The sequence below is a fragment of the Aotus nancymaae genome, unplaced genomic scaffold (genome assembly GCF_030222135.1).
Source record: "Aotus nancymaae isolate 86718 unplaced genomic scaffold, 86718_ANA_hifiasm-v0.15.2.pri h1tg000069l, whole genome shotgun sequence".
Lineage (NCBI taxonomy): Eukaryota > Metazoa > Chordata > Mammalia > Primates > Aotidae > Aotus > Aotus nancymaae.
The window spans coordinates 1193623-1215369 of NW_026988484.1; the positions used below are offsets into that span (position 1 = coordinate 1193623).

General features: G+C 45.5%; 2 protein-coding genes and 1 non-coding gene across 3 annotated transcripts; 1 reads left to right on the forward strand and 2 right to left on the reverse strand.

The window, feature by feature from the left end:
- The first annotated feature begins 5706 nt into the window (after nt 1-5706).
- Nucleotides 5707-8337, forward strand: USP29 (ubiquitin specific peptidase 29). Its single transcript, XM_012465250.3, has one exon. The coding sequence runs from the start codon at nt 5707-5709 to the stop codon at nt 8335-8337; it is 2631 nt and encodes an 876-aa protein (XP_012320673.2).
- Nucleotides 8338-11143: 2806 nt separating this feature from the next.
- Nucleotides 11144-11353, reverse strand: LOC135270937 (small nucleolar RNA U3). The gene has a single exon (XR_010339090.1). It is a non-coding gene; the product is annotated as a small nucleolar RNA U3 (small nucleolar RNA).
- A 915-nt stretch (nt 11354-12268) lies between these two features.
- Nucleotides 12269-20478, reverse strand: ZIM3 (zinc finger imprinted 3). The gene is made up of 4 exons (XM_064367429.1): nt 20464-20478; nt 16328-16454; nt 14897-14995; nt 12269-13503 (listed from the first exon to the last, which is right to left on the reverse strand). The coding sequence occupies exons 1-4, from the start codon at nt 20476-20478 to the stop codon at nt 12269-12271; spliced, it is 1476 nt and encodes a 491-aa protein (XP_064223499.1).
- Between the last annotated feature and the right edge of the window lie 1269 nt (nt 20479-21747).

The following is a 21747-nucleotide window of genomic DNA, read 5'->3' on the forward strand; positions in this document are numbered from 1 at the left end:
ATCATATGGAGTGATGTCGTACAACAAACAACAAACCTGTAATCAAAGTCACTAAACTTCCTTTCCTCCCATGACGGAGCCTTAATTTTCTCCAGATGAGACATCCTTGTAGTTTAATATATTCTTAGAATTAGCAATAAGAATATGATGTTGACAGTTATGGTAATTTCTTATGTGCAGACATGATTTTGAGCCATTTTAGCCCAGTGACTTATCCTAACCTGAGAAGTAGCTATTATTATTGCCCTCCCATTTTCACTTACGTGAAACTAAGATTCAGGAGGACTGAGTCTCAGCCTTAGTGTTATAAAAGCAGCAAGTGGTGAAGCCAGGCTTCGGATCCTGGAAGTTGGAAGGTACAGCGTGTGATCTTGATGCATCCTCTCTATATTGCCTCTTTGTAACAAGAAACAAAGATGCCTAAAGTTCTAGCTGAGCAAAGTCAAAACTAGTCTTTAAGTGGTAGACCCAAATAAAGTATAGGGTTTCTCAAGCAATAAATATTGTTAGAAGGTCTGGTTGCAAGAGAGTTCCAAGAAAACCAATGAATGGGAGGTCAATTGATATATTAATCTAATCTGCATACTTAGGGAGGGGCGCTTTTAGGATTGCATTTAGAGATAATCCCATTAACACTCGAGATTTTCTCACAGATTGAATTAACATATAGGGCTTTGGAGGAAGCTTGGTTTTCCTAGTTTCTAAGATATAATGCAATAAATTAACATGCAAGATGGTTGGGACTATGTGCAGGCTTTTAAAATAAAGCTCAGTTTCAGGACTGACCCTTTTGTTTTTTTTTTTTTCTAGTAACTGCCTCGGCAGTCAGGGCTCTGCCTGCACCGAGACCATGGACAGCTCTCCAAAGCTTAAAACTTCCGTGCATTGACTTAAGTTTCTTCAGAAAGAACTGTGAGTAAGCAAACTGTTGGTTTCACTGGGATTTCACTGCTTTTCCTGAAATCAGAATGTAGGAAGGAAGTAGGCATTCCTGACTGCCTGGAGAGTAAGAGGAGGGAGCAAATGAAGAGAGATATTTTCTATTCTTTCTGAAACCTGTTTGTCTTTTGAGATGTCTTTCCCTTCAAGTTTCTTTTTCACTCTTCGTATTTCCCTTTCTCTCTCTCTCCCCCCGCCTCAATTTTTTGCTAATTATCTAGCACAACTCACCATCTTACCTCCTTTTCTTACTACCTATATTTTTCTCCCCCCGCCCCGCCGACCCCAGACAGAGTCTTGCTCTGTCACCCAGGCTGGAGTGCAGTGGTGAGATCTCGGCACACTGCAACCTCCGCCTCCTGGGTTCAAGCCATTCTCCTGCTTCAGCCTCCCGAATAGCTGGAACTGCAGGCGCCTGACACCATGCCCAGCTAATTTTTGTATTTTTAGTAGAGACGGGGTTTCACTGTGTTGACCAGACTGGCCTCGAACTCCTGACCTCAGGTGGTCTGCCTGCCTTGGCCTCCCAAAGTGCTGGGATTACAGGCATGAGCCACCACTCCCAGCCAATTTTCTTTTTTAATTTTAACTTCTGGAATACATGTGCAGAACATGTAGGTTTGTTACATAGGTATACATGTGCCATAGCGGTTTGCTGCACCTATCAACCCGTCTTCTAGGTTTTAAGCCCCGCAGGCATTAGGTATTTGTCCTAATGCTCTCCCTCTCCTTCCCCGACTCCCTAACAGGCCCAAGTGTGTGATGTTACGCTCCCTGTGTCCATGTGTTCTCGAATCACTGCAACTTCCACCTCCCAGGTTTAAGCAGTTCTTATGCCTCAGCCTCCCGAGTAGCTGGAATTACAGGCATGAGCCATAACACCCAGCTAAGTTTTGTATTTTAAGTAGAGACAGGGTTTCACCATGTTGGCTGGTCTGGTCTTGAACCCCTGACCTCAAGTGATCGCCTGCCTTGGCTTCCCAAAATGCTAGGATTTCAGGTGTGAGCCACCGTGCCTGGACAGAATTTCTTTATTTCTGCCTTAATTTTATTATTTACCCAGTAGTCATTCAGGAGCAGGTTGTTCAGTTTCCATGTAGTTGTGTAGTTTTGAGAGAGTTTCTTAATCCTGAGTTCTTTCTATTTATTTATTTATTGTTATTTTTAGAGATGGGGTTTCACTATGTTGGCCAGGCTGGTCTCAAACTCCTGACCTTAAGTGATCTGCCCACCTCGGCCTCCCGAAGTGCTGGGATTACAGGCGTGAGCCACTGAGCCCGGCCCAATCCTGAGTTCTAATTTGATTGCACTCTGGTCTGAGATACTGTTTGTTATGACTTCCATTTTTTTGCATTTGCTGAGGAGTGTTTTACTTCCAATTATGTGGTCAATTTTAGAATAAGAGCTATGTGGTGCTGAGAAGAATGTATATTCCATTGGTTTGGGGTGGATAATTCTGTAGATGTCTATTAGGTCCACTTGGTCCAGAGCTGAGTTCAAGTCCTGAATATCCTAGTTATTTTCTGTCTCAGTGACTGTCTAATATTGGCAGTGAGGTGTTAAAGTCTCCCACTGTTATTGTGTGGGAGTCTAAGCCTCTTTGTAGGTATTTGAGAACTTGCTTTATGAATCTGGGTGCTCCTGCATTGGGTGCATATATATTTAGGATAGTAAGCTCTTCTTGTTGTATTGATTCCTTTACCATTATGTAATGCCCTTCTTTGTCATTTTTTTATCTTTGTTGGTTTAAAGTCTGTTTTATCAGAGACTAGGGTTGCAACCTCTCCCTTTTTTTGCTTTCCATTTGCCTGGTAAACATTTCTCCATCCCTTTACTTTGAGCCTATGTGTGTCTTTGCATATAGGTGGGTCATCTGAATACAGCACGCCTATGGGTCTTGACTCTTTATCCAATTTGCCAGTCTGTATCTTTTAATTGGGGCATTTAGCCCATTTACATTTAAGGTTAATATTGTTATGTGTGAATTTGATCCTGCCATTATGATGCTAACTGGTTATTTTGCACATTAGTTGATGCAGTTTCTTCACAGTGTCATCGGTCTTTATGTTTTGGTGTGTTTTTGCAGTAGCTCGTACTAGTTTTTCCTTTCTATATTTAGTGCTTCCTTTAGGAGATCTTGTAAGGCAGGCCTGGTGGTGACCAAATCCCTCAGTATTTGCTTGCCTGTAAAGGATTTTATTTCTTCTTTGCTTATGAAGCTTAATTGGCTGGATATGAAATTCTGGGTTGAAAATTATTTTCTTTAAGAATGTTGAATATTGGCCCCCACTCTCTTCTTGCCTGTCTGCAGAGAGATACGCTGTTAGTCTGATGGATTTCCCTTTGTAGGTAACCTGACCTTTCTCTCTGGCTGCCCTTAACATTTTTTTCTTTGTTTCAACCTTGGAGAATCTGACAGTGTGTCTTGGGGTTGCTCTTCTCGAGGAGTATCTTAGTGGTGTTCTCTGTATTTCCTGAATTTGAATGTTGGCTTGTTTTGCTAGGTTGGGGAAGTTCTCCTGGATAACATCTTGAAGTGCGTTTTCCAACTTGGTTCCATTCTCCCTGTCACTTTCAGGTACACCAATCAAACACAGGTTTGGTCTTTTCACATAGTCCCATATTTCTTGGAGGCTTTGTTCATTCCTTTTCGGTATTTTTTCCTAATCTTGTTTTCATGCCTTATTTCAGTAAGTTGATCCTCAATCTCTGATATCCTTTATTCTGCTTGATCAGTTTGGCTATCGATACTTGTGTATGCTTCACAAAGTTCTTGTGCTGTGTTTTTCAGCTCCATCAGGTCACTTATGTTCCTCTCCAAACTGGTCATTCTAGTTAGCAGTTCCTGTAACTTTTTATCAAGGTTCTGAGGTTCCTTGCATTGGGTTAGAACATGCTCCTTTAGCTCAGAGGAGTTTGTTATTATCTACCTTCTGAAGCCTACTTGTGTAAATTTGTCAAACTCACATTCTTTGTCCAGTTTTGTGCCCTTGCTGGAGAGGAGTTGCAATCATTTTGAGAGAGACAGTCTGTGTTTTGGAATTTTCAGCATTTTCGTGCTAGTTTTTCCTCATCTTTGTGGATTTATCTAACTTGGATCTTTGAGGCTGATGACCTTTGGATGGGGTTTGTGTTGCGGGGTGTTGATGCTGTTGCCTTCTGCTTGTTAGTTATTCTTCTAACAGTCAGACCCTTCTTCTGCAGGTCTACTGCAGTTTGCTGGAGGTATACTCCAGACCCTGTGTCCTATCACCAGTGGAGTCCACAGAACAGCAAAGATTGCTTCCCGCTTCTTCCTCTGGAAGCTTCATCCCAGAGGGGCACCAGCCTGATGCCAGCCAGAGCACACCTGTATGAGGTGTCTGTGAACCCCCCCCCAGTCAGGAGGCATGGAGGTCAGAAACTCGCTTGAGGAGGCAGTCTGGCCCTTAGCAGAGCCTATGCCCTGTGCTGGGATAACCCCTCTTGTCAGAATCAGCTGCTCTTTTCAGAGCTGGCAAGCAGGAAAGATTAAATCTGCTGAAGCTGTGCCCACAGCCACCCCTGCCCCCAGGTGCTCTGTCCCAGGGAGATAGAGTTTATCTGTAAGCCCCTGACTGCGGCTGTTACCTTTCCTTCTGAGATGCCCTGTCCAGTGAGGAGGAATCTAGAGATGCAGTCTGGCCACAGCCACTTTGCTGCACTGTGGTGAATTTTGCCCAGTCCAAACCTCCCACTCTCCTTAGCACTGTCCAGGGAAGACTGCCTACCAAAGCTCCCGCCACCAAGTTCATTCATTCCATGTCAACTTCAGAGTGCTGTACAGGCAGTGAGAATTTCAAGTCAGTGGTTCTTAGCTTGCTGGGCTCCATGGGAGTGGGACCCACTGAATGAGACCACCTGGCCCCCTCCTTTCCTGGAGAGTGAACGGTTCTGTCTCACTGAGGTTCCAGGCGCCACTGGGGTACAAAAGAAAACTCCTGCAGCTAGCTTGGTGTCTGCCCAAACAGCTGCCCAGTTTTGTGCTTGAAACCCAGGACCCTGGTGGTATAGGCACACGAGGGAATCTCCTGATCTGCAGATTGCAAAAGCCATGGCAGAAGTATAGCATCTGGGCCGGGTAGCACAGTCTCTCATGGCTTCCCTTCCCTGCTCCTTCACTTCCCGAGTGAAGCGATGCCCCACCCTGCTTCTGCTCACCCTTCATGGGTTGCACCCACTGCCTAACCAGTCTCAGTGAGATGAACTGGGAATCTCAGCTGGAAATGCAGAAATCACCTGCCTTCTGTGTTGGTCTCACTGGGAGCTGCAGACTGCAGCTGTTCCTATTTGGCCATATTGGCCCCTCCCCTTTTTTAATTTTTAAAACTTTTATGTAGCAATGAGGTCTCCCTATGTTGCCCATGCTGGTTTTGAACTCCTGGGCTCAAGTGATCCTTCCACCTTGGCCTCCCAGAGTGATAGGATTACAGGCATGAGCCACTATGCCCAACCAAATTTGGATTTTGTTGATGAGCCGTGATGTTGAGCACCTGTTCATATACCTGTCGGCCTTTTGTATGTCTCATCCCTCATCTCCTTTCTCGCCTAACAGCTCCCTTGAAAGAGCGTGTGCCCTCAATCTATGTCTTCTAGAGAACTGGCATAGCTTCAGAATATAAGGAGTTCCTCAAAATGGTATTTTATTTAAAGCATAAGGAGAAGACTAAAAAAATTATTATTGTATGTGGATAAGGTTTTGGTTAAAATGCATGTATGCTTTTTTCCTCTAGGTTACATAAAGAAAGGATGATATCTCTAAAGGTGCGTGGATTCATCCAAATTTGGAGCCAGCAGACTGGGATGACTAAGTTGAAAGAAGCTCTCATTGAAACAGTGCAAAGAAAAAAGGAAATTAAACTGGTGGTCACTTTCAAGTCTGGAAAATTTATCAGAATTTTTCAGCTGAGTAATAATATTAGAAGTGTGGTCCTTAGACATCGTAAAAAAAGAAAAAGTTACCTGCATTTAACTTTGAAAAACAATGTGTTCTTGTTTATTGACAAGTTATCCTACAGAGATGCTAAACAGTTGAATATGTTCCTGGACATAATCCACAGAAACAAATTTCAACAACCCGTGAAACCTGATGATGATTGGAGTGTGTTCGAAAGTAGGACTATGCTGAAGGAAACTGACGCAACTTCATTTTACAGGTGGGAACGGAAAGACACACTGTCATCTGACCTAGAGATGAATGAGGACATTCTGAAGGAACATAACCTTGTATCAAACGCGAAATATAAGACAGATTCCTTGAAGTATATACAAAGCTATGGGAATAATCCATCAAATTTAGAGGACTCAGAAAAAGATAGAAATTTGGAACTTGGGCCTTCATTCAACTCTAACGGAAATCCTAACCTAGATGAGACTCTTCTTGCAACCCAGATTCTCGAGGCCGAAATTGGTTTTTTGACATTTCCATTAGAACCAGAGCACAGCCAGGATGACCCAAGATGCAGCGAAGCCCAGGTACCTCTTGACTCTCATTCAGAGCAACTGCAGCAAGGCTTCCCCAACTTGGGAAACACCTGTTACATGAATGCAATTTTACAATCGCTATTTGCGATTCCGTCTTTTGCTAGTGACTTACTCACTCAAGATGTCCCGTGGGAATATATTCCCTTTGAGGCTCTTATTATGACCATGACCCAGCTGCTTGCTTTCAAAGATTTCTGTAGCACAGACATCAAGAAAGAATTACTTGGGAATGTTAAAAAAGTCATTTCGGCAGTTGCAGAAATATTTTCTGGCAACATGCAGAATGATGCTCATGAGTTTTTAGGTCAATGTTTAGACCAGCTGAAAGAAGACATGGAAAAGTTAAATGCCATTTTGAAGACTGGGAAAGAATGTGGGGACGAAAATTCATCTCCACAATTGCATGTTGGTAATGCTGCCGCGAGAGTGTTTGTTTGTCCTGTTGTTGCTAATTTTGAGTTTGAATTGCAACTCTCCATTATTTGTAAAGCCTGTGGTCATGCTGTTCTCAAGGTAGAACCTAATAATTATCTCTCCATCAACCTGCACCAAGAAACAAAATGTCCTCCTATGTCCATTCAGAATTCTTTAGATCTTTTCTTTAGAGCAGAAGAGCTTGAATATAACTGTGAGATGTGTAAGCACAAGACTTGTGTTGCAATGCACACACTTAGCAGGCTCTCCAGGGTCCTTATCATTCATCTGAAGCGCTATAGCTTCGACGACGCTTGGTTGCTGGTGAAGAATAACGAGCAAGTTTATATTCCCAGATATGTAAACTTATCTTCTCATTGCAATGAAAGCACCAAACAGCCTCTTCCCTTGAGCAGTAACGCACCCGTGGGGAAATGTGAAGTCCTGGAAGTCTCTCAGGAGATGATTTCTGAGATCACCAGCCCATTAACACCGTCAATGAAGCTGACCTCGGAATCCAGTGACTCCCCGTTTCTACCCATGGAACCAGACAAGAATGCTGACCTTCAGAGATTCCAGAGTGACTGTGGAGAAGCAAGCCAACAGCAGCATCAGAGACACCTGGAAAATGGCTCTGCACTGGAGTCAGAATTGGTCAACTTTAGAGACAGGGCGTTCGCTGAAAAGAAGTGTCCAGCGGCTGACTCACTGATGGATCAGGGAGACATTTCTCTTCCTGTGATCTGTGAAGATGGCAGTAAACCAATCAGCAGCCCAGACACACTAGACGTTCACCTTCAAGAGATGCCTCAACATCCAGAACGTCAGAAGTGTGAGGAAAGCAGCACATTTGTAGAGTTAGATTTTCACAGTGTCATTGACTCTAACTCTTACGAGTGTAAAGAAAACAGGATTCCAGAAGGATCTCCAAGGATGTCTCAACAGCTCCAGCAGTGTATTGAGAAGAGCATCATAGAGGAACTTCTTCAGCAGGCACCACCTCCAGGTGTTAGGAAGCTGGATGCCCAGGAACATAGAGAGGACACCCTCAGTCCACCTACAGAATTCAGACTTCAAAAGGCTGACCTGAATCACCTGGGGGCACTTGGTTCTGATAACTCAGGAAACAAAGACATTTTAGATACAGAGAACACAAGAGACGAAGTCAAGGAACTGAGAAACACGAAGATGGGGGATCCTCTTCAGACCTACAGACTCATCAGTGTTGTCAGCCATATTGGGAGCTCCCCAAATTCAGGCCATTACATCAGCGATGCATATGACTTTCAGAAGCAGGCCTGGTTCACATACAACGATCTATGTGTATCAGAAATCTCAGAGACCAAAATGCAGGAGGCGAGGCTTCACTCTGGATATATCTTCTTTTACATGCACAATGGGATTTTTGAGGAGCTGTTAAGAAGGGCGGAGAACTCTCGGCTACTTAGCACACAGGCAGAGGTGATTCCTCAGGGGGAGTAAGATGACTCTTTATACAGACCTGCTTGACAGACTCACTGGGTCTCACTTCATCCACACAAGGAGAATCCTATACTTCACCCAGAATGAAGGAACAAGTATCTCAGGATGAAAGCTCAATGAAAAACACTTATTTTGGGGGAATGTATCTAGATCCCAGAACTCAGGCCCATATGCATATTTTCCCTACAAGATTAGAATGGTGCTTTTCATGTTTTGACACGATGGTTTTCAAAATGTTCTTCAACCAGCAACAGCAGCGGCTAGGGACCGATCAGAAATGCAGATTCTTGGGCCCCCTCCAGACCAACTGGCGCAGAAACAGGAGGTGTGGCCTAGCAATCTGATGGAGACTCTAGTGCTCATGAAAGTTTGAAGAACATTGTTAATGCGTGGAGTATCTTGGTGTATTTTTATACTGTTGCTATGGATTGTTATATAAATGATTTCCATCGAATGTTTTGCATTTCTTTATGTTGTCCCACTGAACCTAAAACTAGATAGAGTCACCCCAAAAGTGGCAGCAGAGAAATTCCAACAAATGAATGCCCAAAACCATTCTGAGAGCAGGCCAGTTGGGATTCCAAAGGAAGAAGCACTAAACGCCAGGGGGACCTGTCCAGAGCATTTATTAGGAGGAACTTACTGCTGCAGCATATCTTCAGGTGGATGGTGAGAGAAGAAAGCATGGTCTACCTGCTGGGCACAGTGGGTCACCCCTGTAATCCCAGCATTTTGGGAGGCCAAGATGGGAGGACTGCTTGAACACAGGAGTTCAAAACCAGCCTGGCAATAGAGCAAGACCCTGTCTCCACAAAAATAACTTAGCCAGGCATGTCTCAGCTACTCAGGAAGCTGAGGTGGGAGGATCACTTGAGCCTGGAGTTCAAGGCTGCAGTGAGCTATGATTGCACTACTGCACTCCAGCCTGGGTGACGAAGACCTTGTTTCAAAAAAAAAAAAAAACAGAAGGAAGGGAGAATGGTCTACCTTGGTGTGTCTGCTGTAGTGAGAGGGTCAGGCTATGGGGTTTATTTTATTTTATTTTTAAAGACAGGGTTTCACCATGTTGGTCAGGCTGGTCTTGAACTCCCGACCTCAGGTGATCCGCCCACCTTGGCCTTCAAAGTGCTTGGATTACAGGCGTGAGCCACTGCGCCCAGCCGGGTTTATTTTATTTTAATTTTTGTTTTGAGACAGAGTCTCTTGCTCTGGCTGGAATGCAGTGGCACAGTCTCTGCTCACTGCAACATCTGTCTCCCAGGTTCAACTGATTCTCCTGCCTCAGCCTCCCGAGTAGATGGGATTACAGGCGCCTGCCACCACGCCCAGCTAACTTTTTGTATTTCTAGTAGAGACGGGGTTTCACCATGTTGTCCAGGCTGGTCTTGAACTCCTGACCTCAGGGATCGGCCTGCCTCGGCCTCCCAAAGTCCTGGGATTACAGGCTGAGCCACCACGCCCGGCAGGGTATGGGGTTTACATCAGTTTTTATAAACTGAATTTCGTTGCGGGCTGGGACCATTTTCTTTCAGTGTTTTGGGCAGCAGCTTAAGCATCTCTGTCAGTGCCTGGGAATGTTTCACACTCTGATTTGGATTCAAGCTCCTGGGAAAAGCCGGCAGCTTGTCTGGTCAGAACAGTCAAAGCACTCCACAATTTTCAGTTAGGACACATGAAGAAAGCAGGGAGCCAATACTTCTCCTTTGTAAACTTCTTAAAATAATAACCCAATCAATATATACACCATTGGCTGGCTTCCACATGTGTTTGCAACTGGTTACTAGTAAAATTTGCTTTGCAGCAATCAACTGTATTGACCATTTTCCATGAATCTCAGGGCATAACATCAGGGTTATATGGAAAATGCAATATATTAAATATCCATGTGATTTTGTGAATTCAGAAGCACTGTAAAATGTTGCTTATGTTATTAATATGAATAAAACTATAAACCCATCTTCATAAATGTGCAACATTGCCTGGTGGCCAAGCCTTAAACGGCATATAGTGTACACGGTATCAATAGGTGATGTGTTAGACTTTGAATTCAGCAAGGAGTAAATAACAACTTTTTTAAATGGCCATGTGAGTAGATAGATGGAACTTGAGAGGATTTTGTGGGTACAAAGAGATAAGAAGAGCTTGGTGATTGATATACTAGGAACAGGGCAAAATTAGGCAGAGTAGGCATGGGAAAGAATAGAAGAGCTGGCCGGGTGCGGTGGCTCACGCCTTAATCCTATCACTTTGAGAGGCCAAGGTGGGTGGATCACTTGTCAGGCATTCAAAACCAGCCTGAGCAACTTGGCGAAGCCCCGTCTCTACTAAAAATACAAAAAATTAGCTGGGCGTGCTGGTGGGCTCCTGTACTTGGGATGCGGAGGCAGGAGAATCACTTGAACCCGGGAGGCGGAGGTTGCAGTGAGCTGAGATTGTGCCCCTGTACTCCAGCCTGGGTGACAGAGTGAGATGCCATAAAAATAAAAAAAAAAAAAAAATGGCCATGTGAGTAGATAGATGAAGTTGAGAGGATTTTGTGGGTACAAAGAGATAAGAAGAGTCTGGTGATATATAAGTAATGGGGCAAAATTAGGCAGAGTAGGTGTGGGAAAAAAGAGAAGAGCAACCAGAAACATACGTATGAGGTTTTAAAAAATAGATTATTTTTAGCATTTCAGAGGAAAAGAAGGAAAGTATTATAAGAAATAAGGTGAGTGCCATGGCTCATGCCTGTAATCCCAGCACTTTGGGAGCCTGAAGTGGAAGGACTGGCCGAGAGTTTGAGGCTGTCGTGAGCTATGACTACACCACTGCACTCCAGCCTGGACAACAGTGACACCCTATCTCAAAAAAAAAAAAAAAAAGCCAAATGGCAGTTCCCATGAAGCAATGCCAAGATAGCTTTGTGCTCTGGAGAGAAAGCTGCACTTCCTGGTCATGGTTTCCAGTGCTCTATACCTCTAGAGAAACTTCTCCACTCAAGAATTACAGAAATGATCCCTAAAAGTATAAAGCACTGTATTTTATTCATTCATTCATTCATTTTCTTTTATTTTTTGAGATAGAGTTTTGCTCCTGTCGCCCAGGCTGGAGTGCAATGGTGTGATCTTGGCTAACTGCAACCTCCACCTCCCAAGTAGCTGGGATTACAGGTGCCCAAAACCATGCCTGGCCAATCTTTACATTTTTAGTAGAGTTGGGGTTTCACCATGTTGGTCACGCTGGTGTCGATCTCCTGAGCTCAGGTGATCTGCACAGCTCGGCCTCCCAAAGTACTGGGATTACAGGTGTGAGCCACTGCACCCGGCCAAAAGTATAGTCTTTTAAAAGTTTTTAAAGATATGAATACCACTGGTCACTAGTCACTGGAATAAAACTCCATAAGGGTTTTTGGTGCAATTGGTTTATTGCTACATCTTCAGCATTTAAGAGTTCCTGGTACACAAAAGCCATCTAATAAATATTTATACTTAATAAACATTTGGCGAGTAAGTGAAATCAGTTTTCAAAGGGTACTGTGCATAATTAGTCCTCACTACCTTCAAAGATAGCCTTCAAACTACAGACCATTTCAACATGAATTCTGCGGTGACAATTCCAGGCTACCATATTTTCCCTTTTTTTTTTTTTTTTTTTTTTTCCAGATGGAGTTTCGCTCTTGTTACCCAGGCTGGAGTGCAATGGCGCGATCTCGGCTCGCCGCAACCTCCACCTCCTGGGTTCAGGCAATTCTCCTGCCTCAGCCTCCTGAGTAGCTGGGATTACAGGCACACGCCACCATGCCCAGCTAATTTTTTGTATTTTTAGTAGAGACGGGGTTTCACCATGTTGACCAGGATGGTCTCGATCTCTTGACGTCGTGATCCACCCGCCTCGGCCTCCCAAAGTGCTGGGATTACATTTCCCATGTTTTTTAAAGTGCACGGGGTTCCTATCTGGAGTGAATTCTTTTCTGGTGCTTAACAAGGTATGACTTGTCAGCGAAGGCTTTTCCACATTCAGCACATTGATAAGGCTTTTGCCCAGTATGGATTTTTTTATGCAAACTAAGGCTTAGTTTCCGGATGAAAGTTTTTCCACATTCACTACATCTGTAGGCCCTCTCTCCGCTGTGAGTTTTCTGATGGATACGAAGGTTTGACTTCTGAAAGAAGGCTTTTCCACAACTATTACATTCGTAGGATTTTTCCCCAGTATGGATTTTTTTGTGTTGAATGAGGTTTTTCTTCTGGATAAAGGTATTTCCACATAGCTCACACGCATAAGCTCTCTTTCCAGTGTGAATTCTCTCATGATCAATGGCATTTGATTTCTGGGTAAAGGCCTTCTCACATATGCTGCATTTATAGGGTTTCTCTCCCGTGTGTATTCTCTGGTGTTTCACAATGTCTGACTTGTAAATGAAAGCCTTTCCACAGTCCTTACATTGAAAGGGTTTTTCTCCACTGTGAACTTTTTTATGTTGAATGAGGGTTGAGCTCTGCCTGAAGGATTTCTCACATTCATTACACTGATAGGATCTCTTGGCATTATGAATTTTCTCGTGATTAATGCAGGATGATTTCCAGGAAAAGGCTTTTCCACAGGTCTTACATGTATAGGGCTTCTCTTTAGTATGAATTTTCTGATGTTGAAAGAGATTTGACTTCTGCTTGTAGGCGTTTCCACATTTCTCACATTTATAGGGCCTTCCCTCTGCGTGAGTCTTCTGATGTTTATTCAGCTTCCACTTCTCCTGGAATGCTCTTCCACAGTTAGGACATTCAAAGGATTTCTGACTGGCATTTATCCCCAGGTGACTCTGAAGGCGTGACTTTGAACTGAATAACTTTCTACGTGCATCACATTTAAGTTGTTTTCCTACAAATTTGGATGGATTATCACCAACTAATTTTCTGTATCCACTCTCTTTATGAGAATTGTTTTGTACATAGCTTTTCAAATTGAAATTACAGTTCAAATGCCTGTCAAATGGGCCACATTCGAGGAATCTAAGTCTGGAAGAAACATCATCTATGCTCCGTCGAAGTATTCTCTTAGATTTGTCATGTTCTGTGCCTTTCTGTGTAGTCAGCGTTTTCTTATTGATTGATGGGACTTCTCTTGAAAGACTCTCTTTCACATCCTGGGGGTTCCAAATCTGCCCTCCAATGTCCCAGTTTTTTTCTAAAATGGAATACAAAGAAATGTCCTGTGTAAAACTTTCCACTCACATGCTTGAAATAAAATGCCATAAACAAACTATTGTGGTGATCGTTCTGCTTTCACACCTAATGTCTATGAGAAACCAAAGTTAATGTAAGCTCTGTTAGAGTTCTAGGTGAACTAACGTTACATGAAGCCATCACAGGTCTATTGGTAAAGGACTGAGGAGCGGAGAGCTAGTGCACAGGGAGCCGGCGAGAGCCCAGGGATACCAGGGAGAGGGAGATTAAGAAATAGGGTTTGCCAGGCCGGGCACAGTGACCCACACCTGTAATCCCAGCACTTTGGGAGTCAGAGGTGAGCAGATCACCTGAGGCCAGGAGTTCAAGACCAGCCAGGCCAGCATGGTGAAACCCCACCTCTACTAAAAATACAAAAATTAGCTGGGTGTGGTGGCAGGCACCTATAATCCCAGCTACTTGGGAGGCTGAGACAGGAGACTCGCTTAAACCTGGGAGGTGGAGGTTGCAGTGAGCCAAGATCGCACCACTGCCTCCATTCTGGACAACAGACCAAGGCTCTGTCTTTTAAAAAAAAAAAAAAAAAAAGCCGGGCGCGGTGGCTCACGCCTGTAATCCCAGCACTTTGGGAGGCCGAGGCGGGTGGATCACGAGGTCAAGAGATCAAGACCATCCTGGTCAACACGGTGAAACCCCGTCTCTACTAAAAATACAAAAAATTAGCTGGGCGTGGTGGCGCGTGCCTGTAATCCCAGCTACTCAGGAGGCTGAGGCAGGAGAACTGCCTGAACCCAGGAGGCGGAGGTTGCGGTGAGCCAAGATCGCGCCATTGCACTCCAGCCTGGGTAACAAGAGTGAAACTCTGTCTCAAAAAAAAAAAAAAGGAAATAGAGTTTGCCTGCAAAGGAAAACTCAGAGAACAATATAAATGACATTTCTGAGTGGAGAATAATGCCTGGAGATTTCCTTCTGCACTCCCAGGAAGTCACAGCCAGCTCTTATTGCTGTCAAATGACTTCATCATTTAAAAAAAACTGAATTTGCCGGGTGCAGTAGCTCACGCCTGTAATCCCAGCACTTTGGGAGGCCAAGGCGGGCAGATCACGAGGTCAGGAGTTTGAGACCAGCCTGACATACATGATGAAACGCTGTCTTTACTAAAAATGCAAAAATTAGCCAGGCGTGGTGGCAGGCACCTGTAATCCCAGCTACTCAGGAGGCTGAGGCAGGAGAATCACTTAAACCCGGGAGCTGGAGGTTGCAGTGAGCTGAGATTGCGCCACTGCACTCCAACCTGGGCAACCGAGTGAGACTCCGTCTAAAACAAAACAAAACAAAAGAATTGAATTGGCTTCCCTGCAACACTGACCCACAGTGCTCTCCTGGTCACCTACCTGCAAGGCCACCTCTCAGCACTTCTTCTTCTTCTGACCATGGCTCCTTTCCTTGTTCCAACCTCAAGATTACGTTGGGTTTGGTGGTTTCCTCTCGTCCTGCTACAGAAGATACCGCAGAGCTTGGTGTTGGTGGACGTGTGAGTTGTTTGTGTAAGTGTGTGAGTGTATATAAGTGTTTGCATGTGCATGTGTGAATATTTCTGTGTGAGTGTGAGCATATGTGCTATTGGCTGAGGGGAGTTGTGTGGATGAACAGTTTGAGGGAACGCACAGGAGCATTTAAACTAAACAAAGAATTCTGGGTGTGGTGGCTCATGCCTAGAATCCCAGCACTTTGGGAGGCCAAGGCATAAGAATCACTTGAGCCCAGGAATTTGAGACCAACGTGGACCAATTGGCAAAGACCCAGTATCTGCAAAACAAAAGCCAAGCTTGGTGGTGCACACCTGTGGTCCCAGCTACTGAGGAGGCTGAGGTGGGAGGATGGCTTGAGCCCAGGTCAATGTTGCAGTGAGGTGAGGCATGGTGGCTCATGCCTGTAATCCCAGCACTTTGGGAGGCCAAGGCAGGCACGTAATCTGAGGTCAGGAGTTCAAGACCAGCCTCACCAACATGAAACCCTGTCTCTACTAAAGATACAAAAATCAGCCAGGCATGGTGGTGCCCGCTTGTAAGCCCAGCTATTCAGGAGGCTAAGTCAGGAAAATAGCTTGAACTTGGGAGGCAGAGGTTGCAGTGAGCTGAGATCAAACCACCGCACTGCAGCCTGAGCAACAGAGCAAGACTCCATTTCTAGAAATCAAAATTGAAAAAATTGCAATTAACTATGATTGCACCACTGCACTCCAGTCTCGGTGACAGAGACAGACTGTGAAAAAGGGGGGAGAGAGAGAGCACAAGCAAGGGAGGGAAGGAAGGAGGGAGGGAGGGAGGGAAGGAAAGAAGGAAGGAAGGAAGGAGGGTGGGAGGGAGGGAAGGAAAGAAGGAAGGAAGGAGGGAGGGAGGGTGCGAGGGAGGGAAGGAAAGAAGGAAGGAAGGAAAGAGGGAGGGAGGGAAGGAAAGAAGGAAGGAAGGAAGGAAGGAGGGAAGGAAAGAAAGAAGGAAGGAAGGAAGGAAGCAAATCCTTTTTCTTCTCGGAACATGAAGTGTTTCCAAAAATCTGGACCAGGAGTAGGGTGAAGGGCAGGGCACCCAGCCCACAGAACATACAGAGGCCCTCGTTCTCCAGGCACTTGCAGGACCCTGAGGATGAGGGCTCCTTAAATGCAGCACTCGGTATACTTCACTCACCTCACCCTAGTGCCGGTTATACAAAAACATGCAAAGTAAGGAGCACCTCAGCGCCAACCCTAGTATTCAGCCAGCCATGGGAGTCTGTGAGTTTCAGACCTTAGATGTTGAGTCTCCCTGCCCAGGAAGCTGCCTTACCCACGGAGACGAGGTTGCTGTAATTCTCCAGCATCACATCCCTGTACAAGTTCCTCTGTTCGGGATTCAGCTGCTGCCATTCCCCCTTGGTGAAGGTCACAGTGACATCCTCGAAGGTCACTCTTCCCTGTAACAACAGATTCCCAATCAGTATAAAAAGGCCATTGAATCCTGCGGCTGGGGATATGGAAACTTGTTTCTGCCGAACCACGCTTTAATCATGTCCATAATTTGCTCTACTCTGGAAAAAAAATTGTGCCTGGAGTATCTTACCAATGAGCCATAAACCTTAGACCTACTCAGGACACTGCGGTGTTTCTCCATCTTCTAGTCCCACCAATTCTACTTCCTGAATCTCAAACCCATCTGTAATGGGTTTGAGCTACTCAGGAGGCTGAGGCAGGAGAATCGTTTGAACCCAGCAGGTGGAGATTGCAGTGAGCCGAGATCACACCTCTGCACTCCAGCCTGGGCGACAAGAGCAACCCTAATGGATGGGTTTGAGATTCAGGAAGTAAAACTGGAAACTAATTATATATCTTCTCCACCATTCATTAATCCACATCGCCATCTTTCACTTAGAGTAAGGCAGAGGCTGAGTATAGTGGCTCACACCTGTCATCCCTACATTTTGGGAGGCCAAAGCAGAGGATCGTTTGAGATCAGGAGTTTGAGATTAGCTGGGCAACATAGCAAAACCCCCATCTCAAAGAAAATTTTATTATTTTGGCTGGGCACAGTGGCTCATGCGTGTAATCCTTGCACTTTGGGAGGCCAAGGCGGGTGAATCACCTGAAGTCAGGAGTTCAAGACCAGTCTGGCCAACATGAAGAAACCCTGTCTCTACTAAAAATACAAAAAATTAGCTGGGCATGGTGGTGCATGCCTGTAGTCCCAGCTACTCAGGAGACTGAGGCAGGAGAATTGCTTGAATCCAGGAGGCGGGGGTTGCCGTGAGCCGAGATTACGCCACTGTACTCCAGCCTGGGCAACAGAGCAAGACTCTGTCTCAAAAACAAAAAAAAGAACTTTTTTTTCTATTTTTCTTTAAGACATCCTGCTTCTAATAGAAATTCTTTTTTAAATAGAGGCCAGGTGCAGGGGCTCACACCTGTAATCCCAGCACTTCAGGAGGCCAAGGCAGGTGGATCACCTGTGATCAGGAGATCGCGACTAGCCTGGCCAACATGGTGAAACCCTGTCTCTACTAAAAATACAAAAACTAGCCAGACGTGGTGGCATAGGCCTGTAATCCCAGCTACTAGGGAGGCTGAGGCAGGAGAATCACCCAAACATTATCGCACCATTGCACTCCAGCCTGGGAGACGATGAGACTCCGTCTAAATAAATAACTAAGTAGAATAAGCCAGTAGCCCCCTAATTCTTCCAGCTGCACGTAAACTGACTCGAATCTGCTTTCCACAGTCAGCATACAGACTGGACGGTGCACTCCCCTAATATATCGACTTTCCTTGCATTTGGGGAAAGGGTGACACCCGTTACATGGGTCAGTGTCTGGCATGTCAACCACGTTCCCACTCACACAGGGTCACACCACGCTCCCCTGGGTCTCTCCTGCAGCCACGCTGGACTTACGGCAGCATTTTGTTGCTGGCACTCAACACTCAAAGTGTTGGAAATCACACTTGTAAAACCACTTCCTGTGTCAGAAACTGAAAATCTCACCTGTAATGGTCAGCACCCAGTGTCCTCTTGGACAGATAAATTTTTTAGTGGTGTTTGTGTTGTAGCCTGCTTTTATATATATTTTTTGACACAAGGTCTTGCTCTGCCACCAGGCTGGAATACAGTGGTGTGATCATGGCTCACTGCAGCTTCAACCTTCCAGGCTCAAGCAATCCTCCGACCTCAGCCTCCAGAGTAGCTGGGACTACAGGCATGCCCCACCATGCTAAGCTCATTTTTTATTCTTTGTAGAAACAGGGTCTTACTATATTGGCCAGGCTGGTCTCAAATTCCTGGCCTCAAGTGGTCCTCCTGCGCTGGCTTCCCAAAGGGCTGGGATTACAGATGTGAGTCACCACGCCCAGCCTGAGTATAACTTTCCTGTCAAGATTCCAACATCAGGCTAAATTTTAACAGTGGCAAAGAAACTACTATCTGCCTAGCTGCATACAACTTATCCTTGGTCTCTGAGCTATTCATAATTTACATTGATTCTGGCTGGTTCCCAGTTTGTGATTTTTTCAGTTTATTGTGTAGATTCACGTAATTTATTGCAAATGTACACAGAACAGAGTGGGGAGAGGACACACATTCAGGACACCAAGCATTTAAAAAGCAGGTTGGGGTGAAACACAGATGACACCGTTACATCTCGGGCTTAGCTGACCAGGTTTATAAGAACAATAGTCAAAAGATGCTTGAGGCCAGGCGCAGTGGCTCACACCTGTAATCCCAGCACTTTGAGAGGCTGAGGCAGGCAGATCACAACGTCAGGAGTTTGAGACCAGCCTGACAAATATGGTTAAACGCCGTCTCTACTAAAAATACAAAAATTAGCTAGACGTGGTGGCATCAACCTGTAATCCCAGCTACTTGGGAGGCTGAGGCAGGAGGATCACTTGAACTCAGGAGGCAGAGGCTGTAATGAGCTGAGACCATGCCATTGCACTCCAGCTTGGGTGACAGAGCGAGACTCTGCCTCAAAAAAAAAAAAAAAAAGAAAGAAAGAAGAGAAAAGAAAAGAATGCTTGAGCTGAAACCAGCCCAGTAATCCATCGACAGTTGTTTCTGGATGAACATAGAAATTGGCTCTTCTGCTGTTAAAACTTGAAACTTGTATTTGTTTTATCTGAGCTCCTTCCTCAGGAAAGGACCTTCAGATCTCTCAAAGGCAGGTGGATCACCTGAGGTCAGGAGTTCAAGACCAGCCTACCCAACATGGTGAAGCCCTGTCTCTACTAAAAATACAGAAATTAGTCAGGAGTGGTGGCACCCACACCTGTAATCCCAGCATCTCAGGAGGCTGAGGCAGGAGAATCGCTTGAACCTGTGAGGTGGAGGTTGCAGTGAGCCGAGATCACACCACTGCACTCCAGCCTGGGTGACAGAGCAAGACTCCCTCTCAAAAAACTGAAACTCACCACACCAAATGTCTCCTTGCCCCTCCCTAGTTCTTGTTTTCTTACACATGGTCACATTTCTTCCCTGCTATATAAACCCCTAGTTTTAGTCGCTCAGGGAGATGGGTTCGAGGCTAAGCTCCCATTTCTTCAGCTACGGCAGCTGATTAAAGCCTCTTCCTTAGCAATACACACTGTCTCAGTCACTGGCTTTCTGTGCAGCCAGTAGCAGGACTGAGACCAAACCCCTGGTGTTTTGGTAACCAAGCTTTTTTTTTTTTTTTTTTTTTTTAGACGGAGTTTCGCTCTTGTTACCCAGGCTGGAGTGCAATGGCGCGATCTCGGCTCACCGCAACCTCCGCCTCCTGGGTTCAGGCAATTCTCCTGCCTCAGCCTCCTGAGTAGCTGGGATTACAGGCACGCGCCACCATGCCCAGCTAATTTTTTGTATTTTTAGTAGAGACGGGGTTTCACCATGTTGACCAGGATGGTCTCGATCTCTTGACCTCGTGATCCACCCGCCTCGGCCTCCCAAAGTGCTGGGATTACAGGCGTGAGCCACCGCGCCCGGCCTTTTTTTTTTTTTTTTTTTTGAGATAAGGTCTCACTCTGTCACCCAGGCTGGAGTGCAGTGGCACAATCATGGCTCACTGCAGTCTCAACCACCCATGTTTAAGCGACTCTCCCACCACAGCTTCCCAAGTTGCTGAGACTACAGGCGTCCACCACCAACCTGGCTAATTTTTTGTAGAGAGGGGATCTCGCCATGTTGCCCAGACTGGTCTCAAACTCCTGAACTCAAGCGATCCACCTGCCTTGGCCTCCCGAAATGCTAGGATTACAGGTGTGAGCCACCATGCCCAGTCTTGAGCTTTACTTGAAATGTTTTAGCTTTAACAGGAAAGGAGAAAGTAGAGTGTGTGTTACCTTCTAATAAAGAAGGAAGGAGGAAAATATGCCAAAAGGTGAGCAGAGGTTAATTCTGAGCAAGAGGAACATGGGCCATATGCTTGTTCATCACAAAGATTTAGATTTTTTTAAAAACCTCACCTGGGAATTCTTCATTTCCTGTTCTTCACCAGTCAATAAAGTCTTGGGAAGGCAGATCTGAGGGAAAATGGAAAAGAACCATGAAACAGCAGAATTGCTTTGGAACTTGGGGATCATCCAGTGTAGAATGCTCCACGCCCTGGATAAAGGCTCTCCTCACACCACTCAGAAAAGCCCCGACTTGCACCTCCATGATCCCCTCTGAACAATGTGGCAACTTCCATATCAAAGGAACTGTGGTGTATCATGGAGTCCTCATGGCTGTCCTGTCTTTTTTTTTTCTTTTTTGTGTGTTTGTTTTTTTATTGAGACTGGATCTCAAAGAAGAAAGTGCAGGCCAGACACAGTGGCTCACACCTGTAATCCCAGCACTTTGGGAGGCTGAGGCAGGCAGATCACCTGAGGTCAGGAATTTGAGACCAGCCTGGCCAACAGGGTGAAACCCCATCTCTACTAAAAATACAAAATTAACCGGGTGTGGTGGCACACACTTGCAATCCCAGCTACTTGGGAGGCTGAGGCGGGAGGATTGTTTGAACCTGGGAGGCAGACGTTGCTCCTTAAATAAATTATAGGGCAAGCTTATAATACATATGAGACCAGGGATCTTAATGTCAACCATACATAAATCACTCCAGTAACCTTCTCTGTCTGTAAGACCGTTTTCTTTTCTTTTTTGCTTTGTTTTGAGACAGAGTCTCCCTCTTTTGCCCAGGCTGAAGTACAGTAGTGTGATCTCAGCTCACACAACCTGCACCTCCTGGGTTCAAGCGAGTCTTTCACCTCAGCCTCCCAAGTAGCTGGCACTACAGGCACATGCCACTGCACCAGGCTAATTTTTGTATTTTTTGGTAGCGACGAGGTTTCACCATGTTGGCCAGGCTGGTTTCCAACTCATGGCCTCATGTGATCTGCCCACCTCTGCCTCCCAAAGTGCTGGGATTGCAGGTGTGAGCCACCACACGTGGCATGAGATCACTTTCAGAAGCAGTTTTCTGGCCAGGCACAGTGGCTTATGCCTGTAATTCCAGCACTTTGGGAGGCAGAGCTGGGCGGATCATAAGGTCAAGAGATTGAGACCATCCTGGCCAACATGGTGAAACCCCATCTCTACTAAATATACAAAAATTAACTGGGCGTGGTGGTGCGGGCCTGTAGCCCCAGCTACTCGGGAGGCTGAGATAGAAGAATCTCTTGAACCCAGGAGGCGGAGGTTGTGGTCAGCCAAGATCGCACCACTGCACTCTAGCCTGGGCAACAGAGTGAGATGCTGTCTCAAAAAAA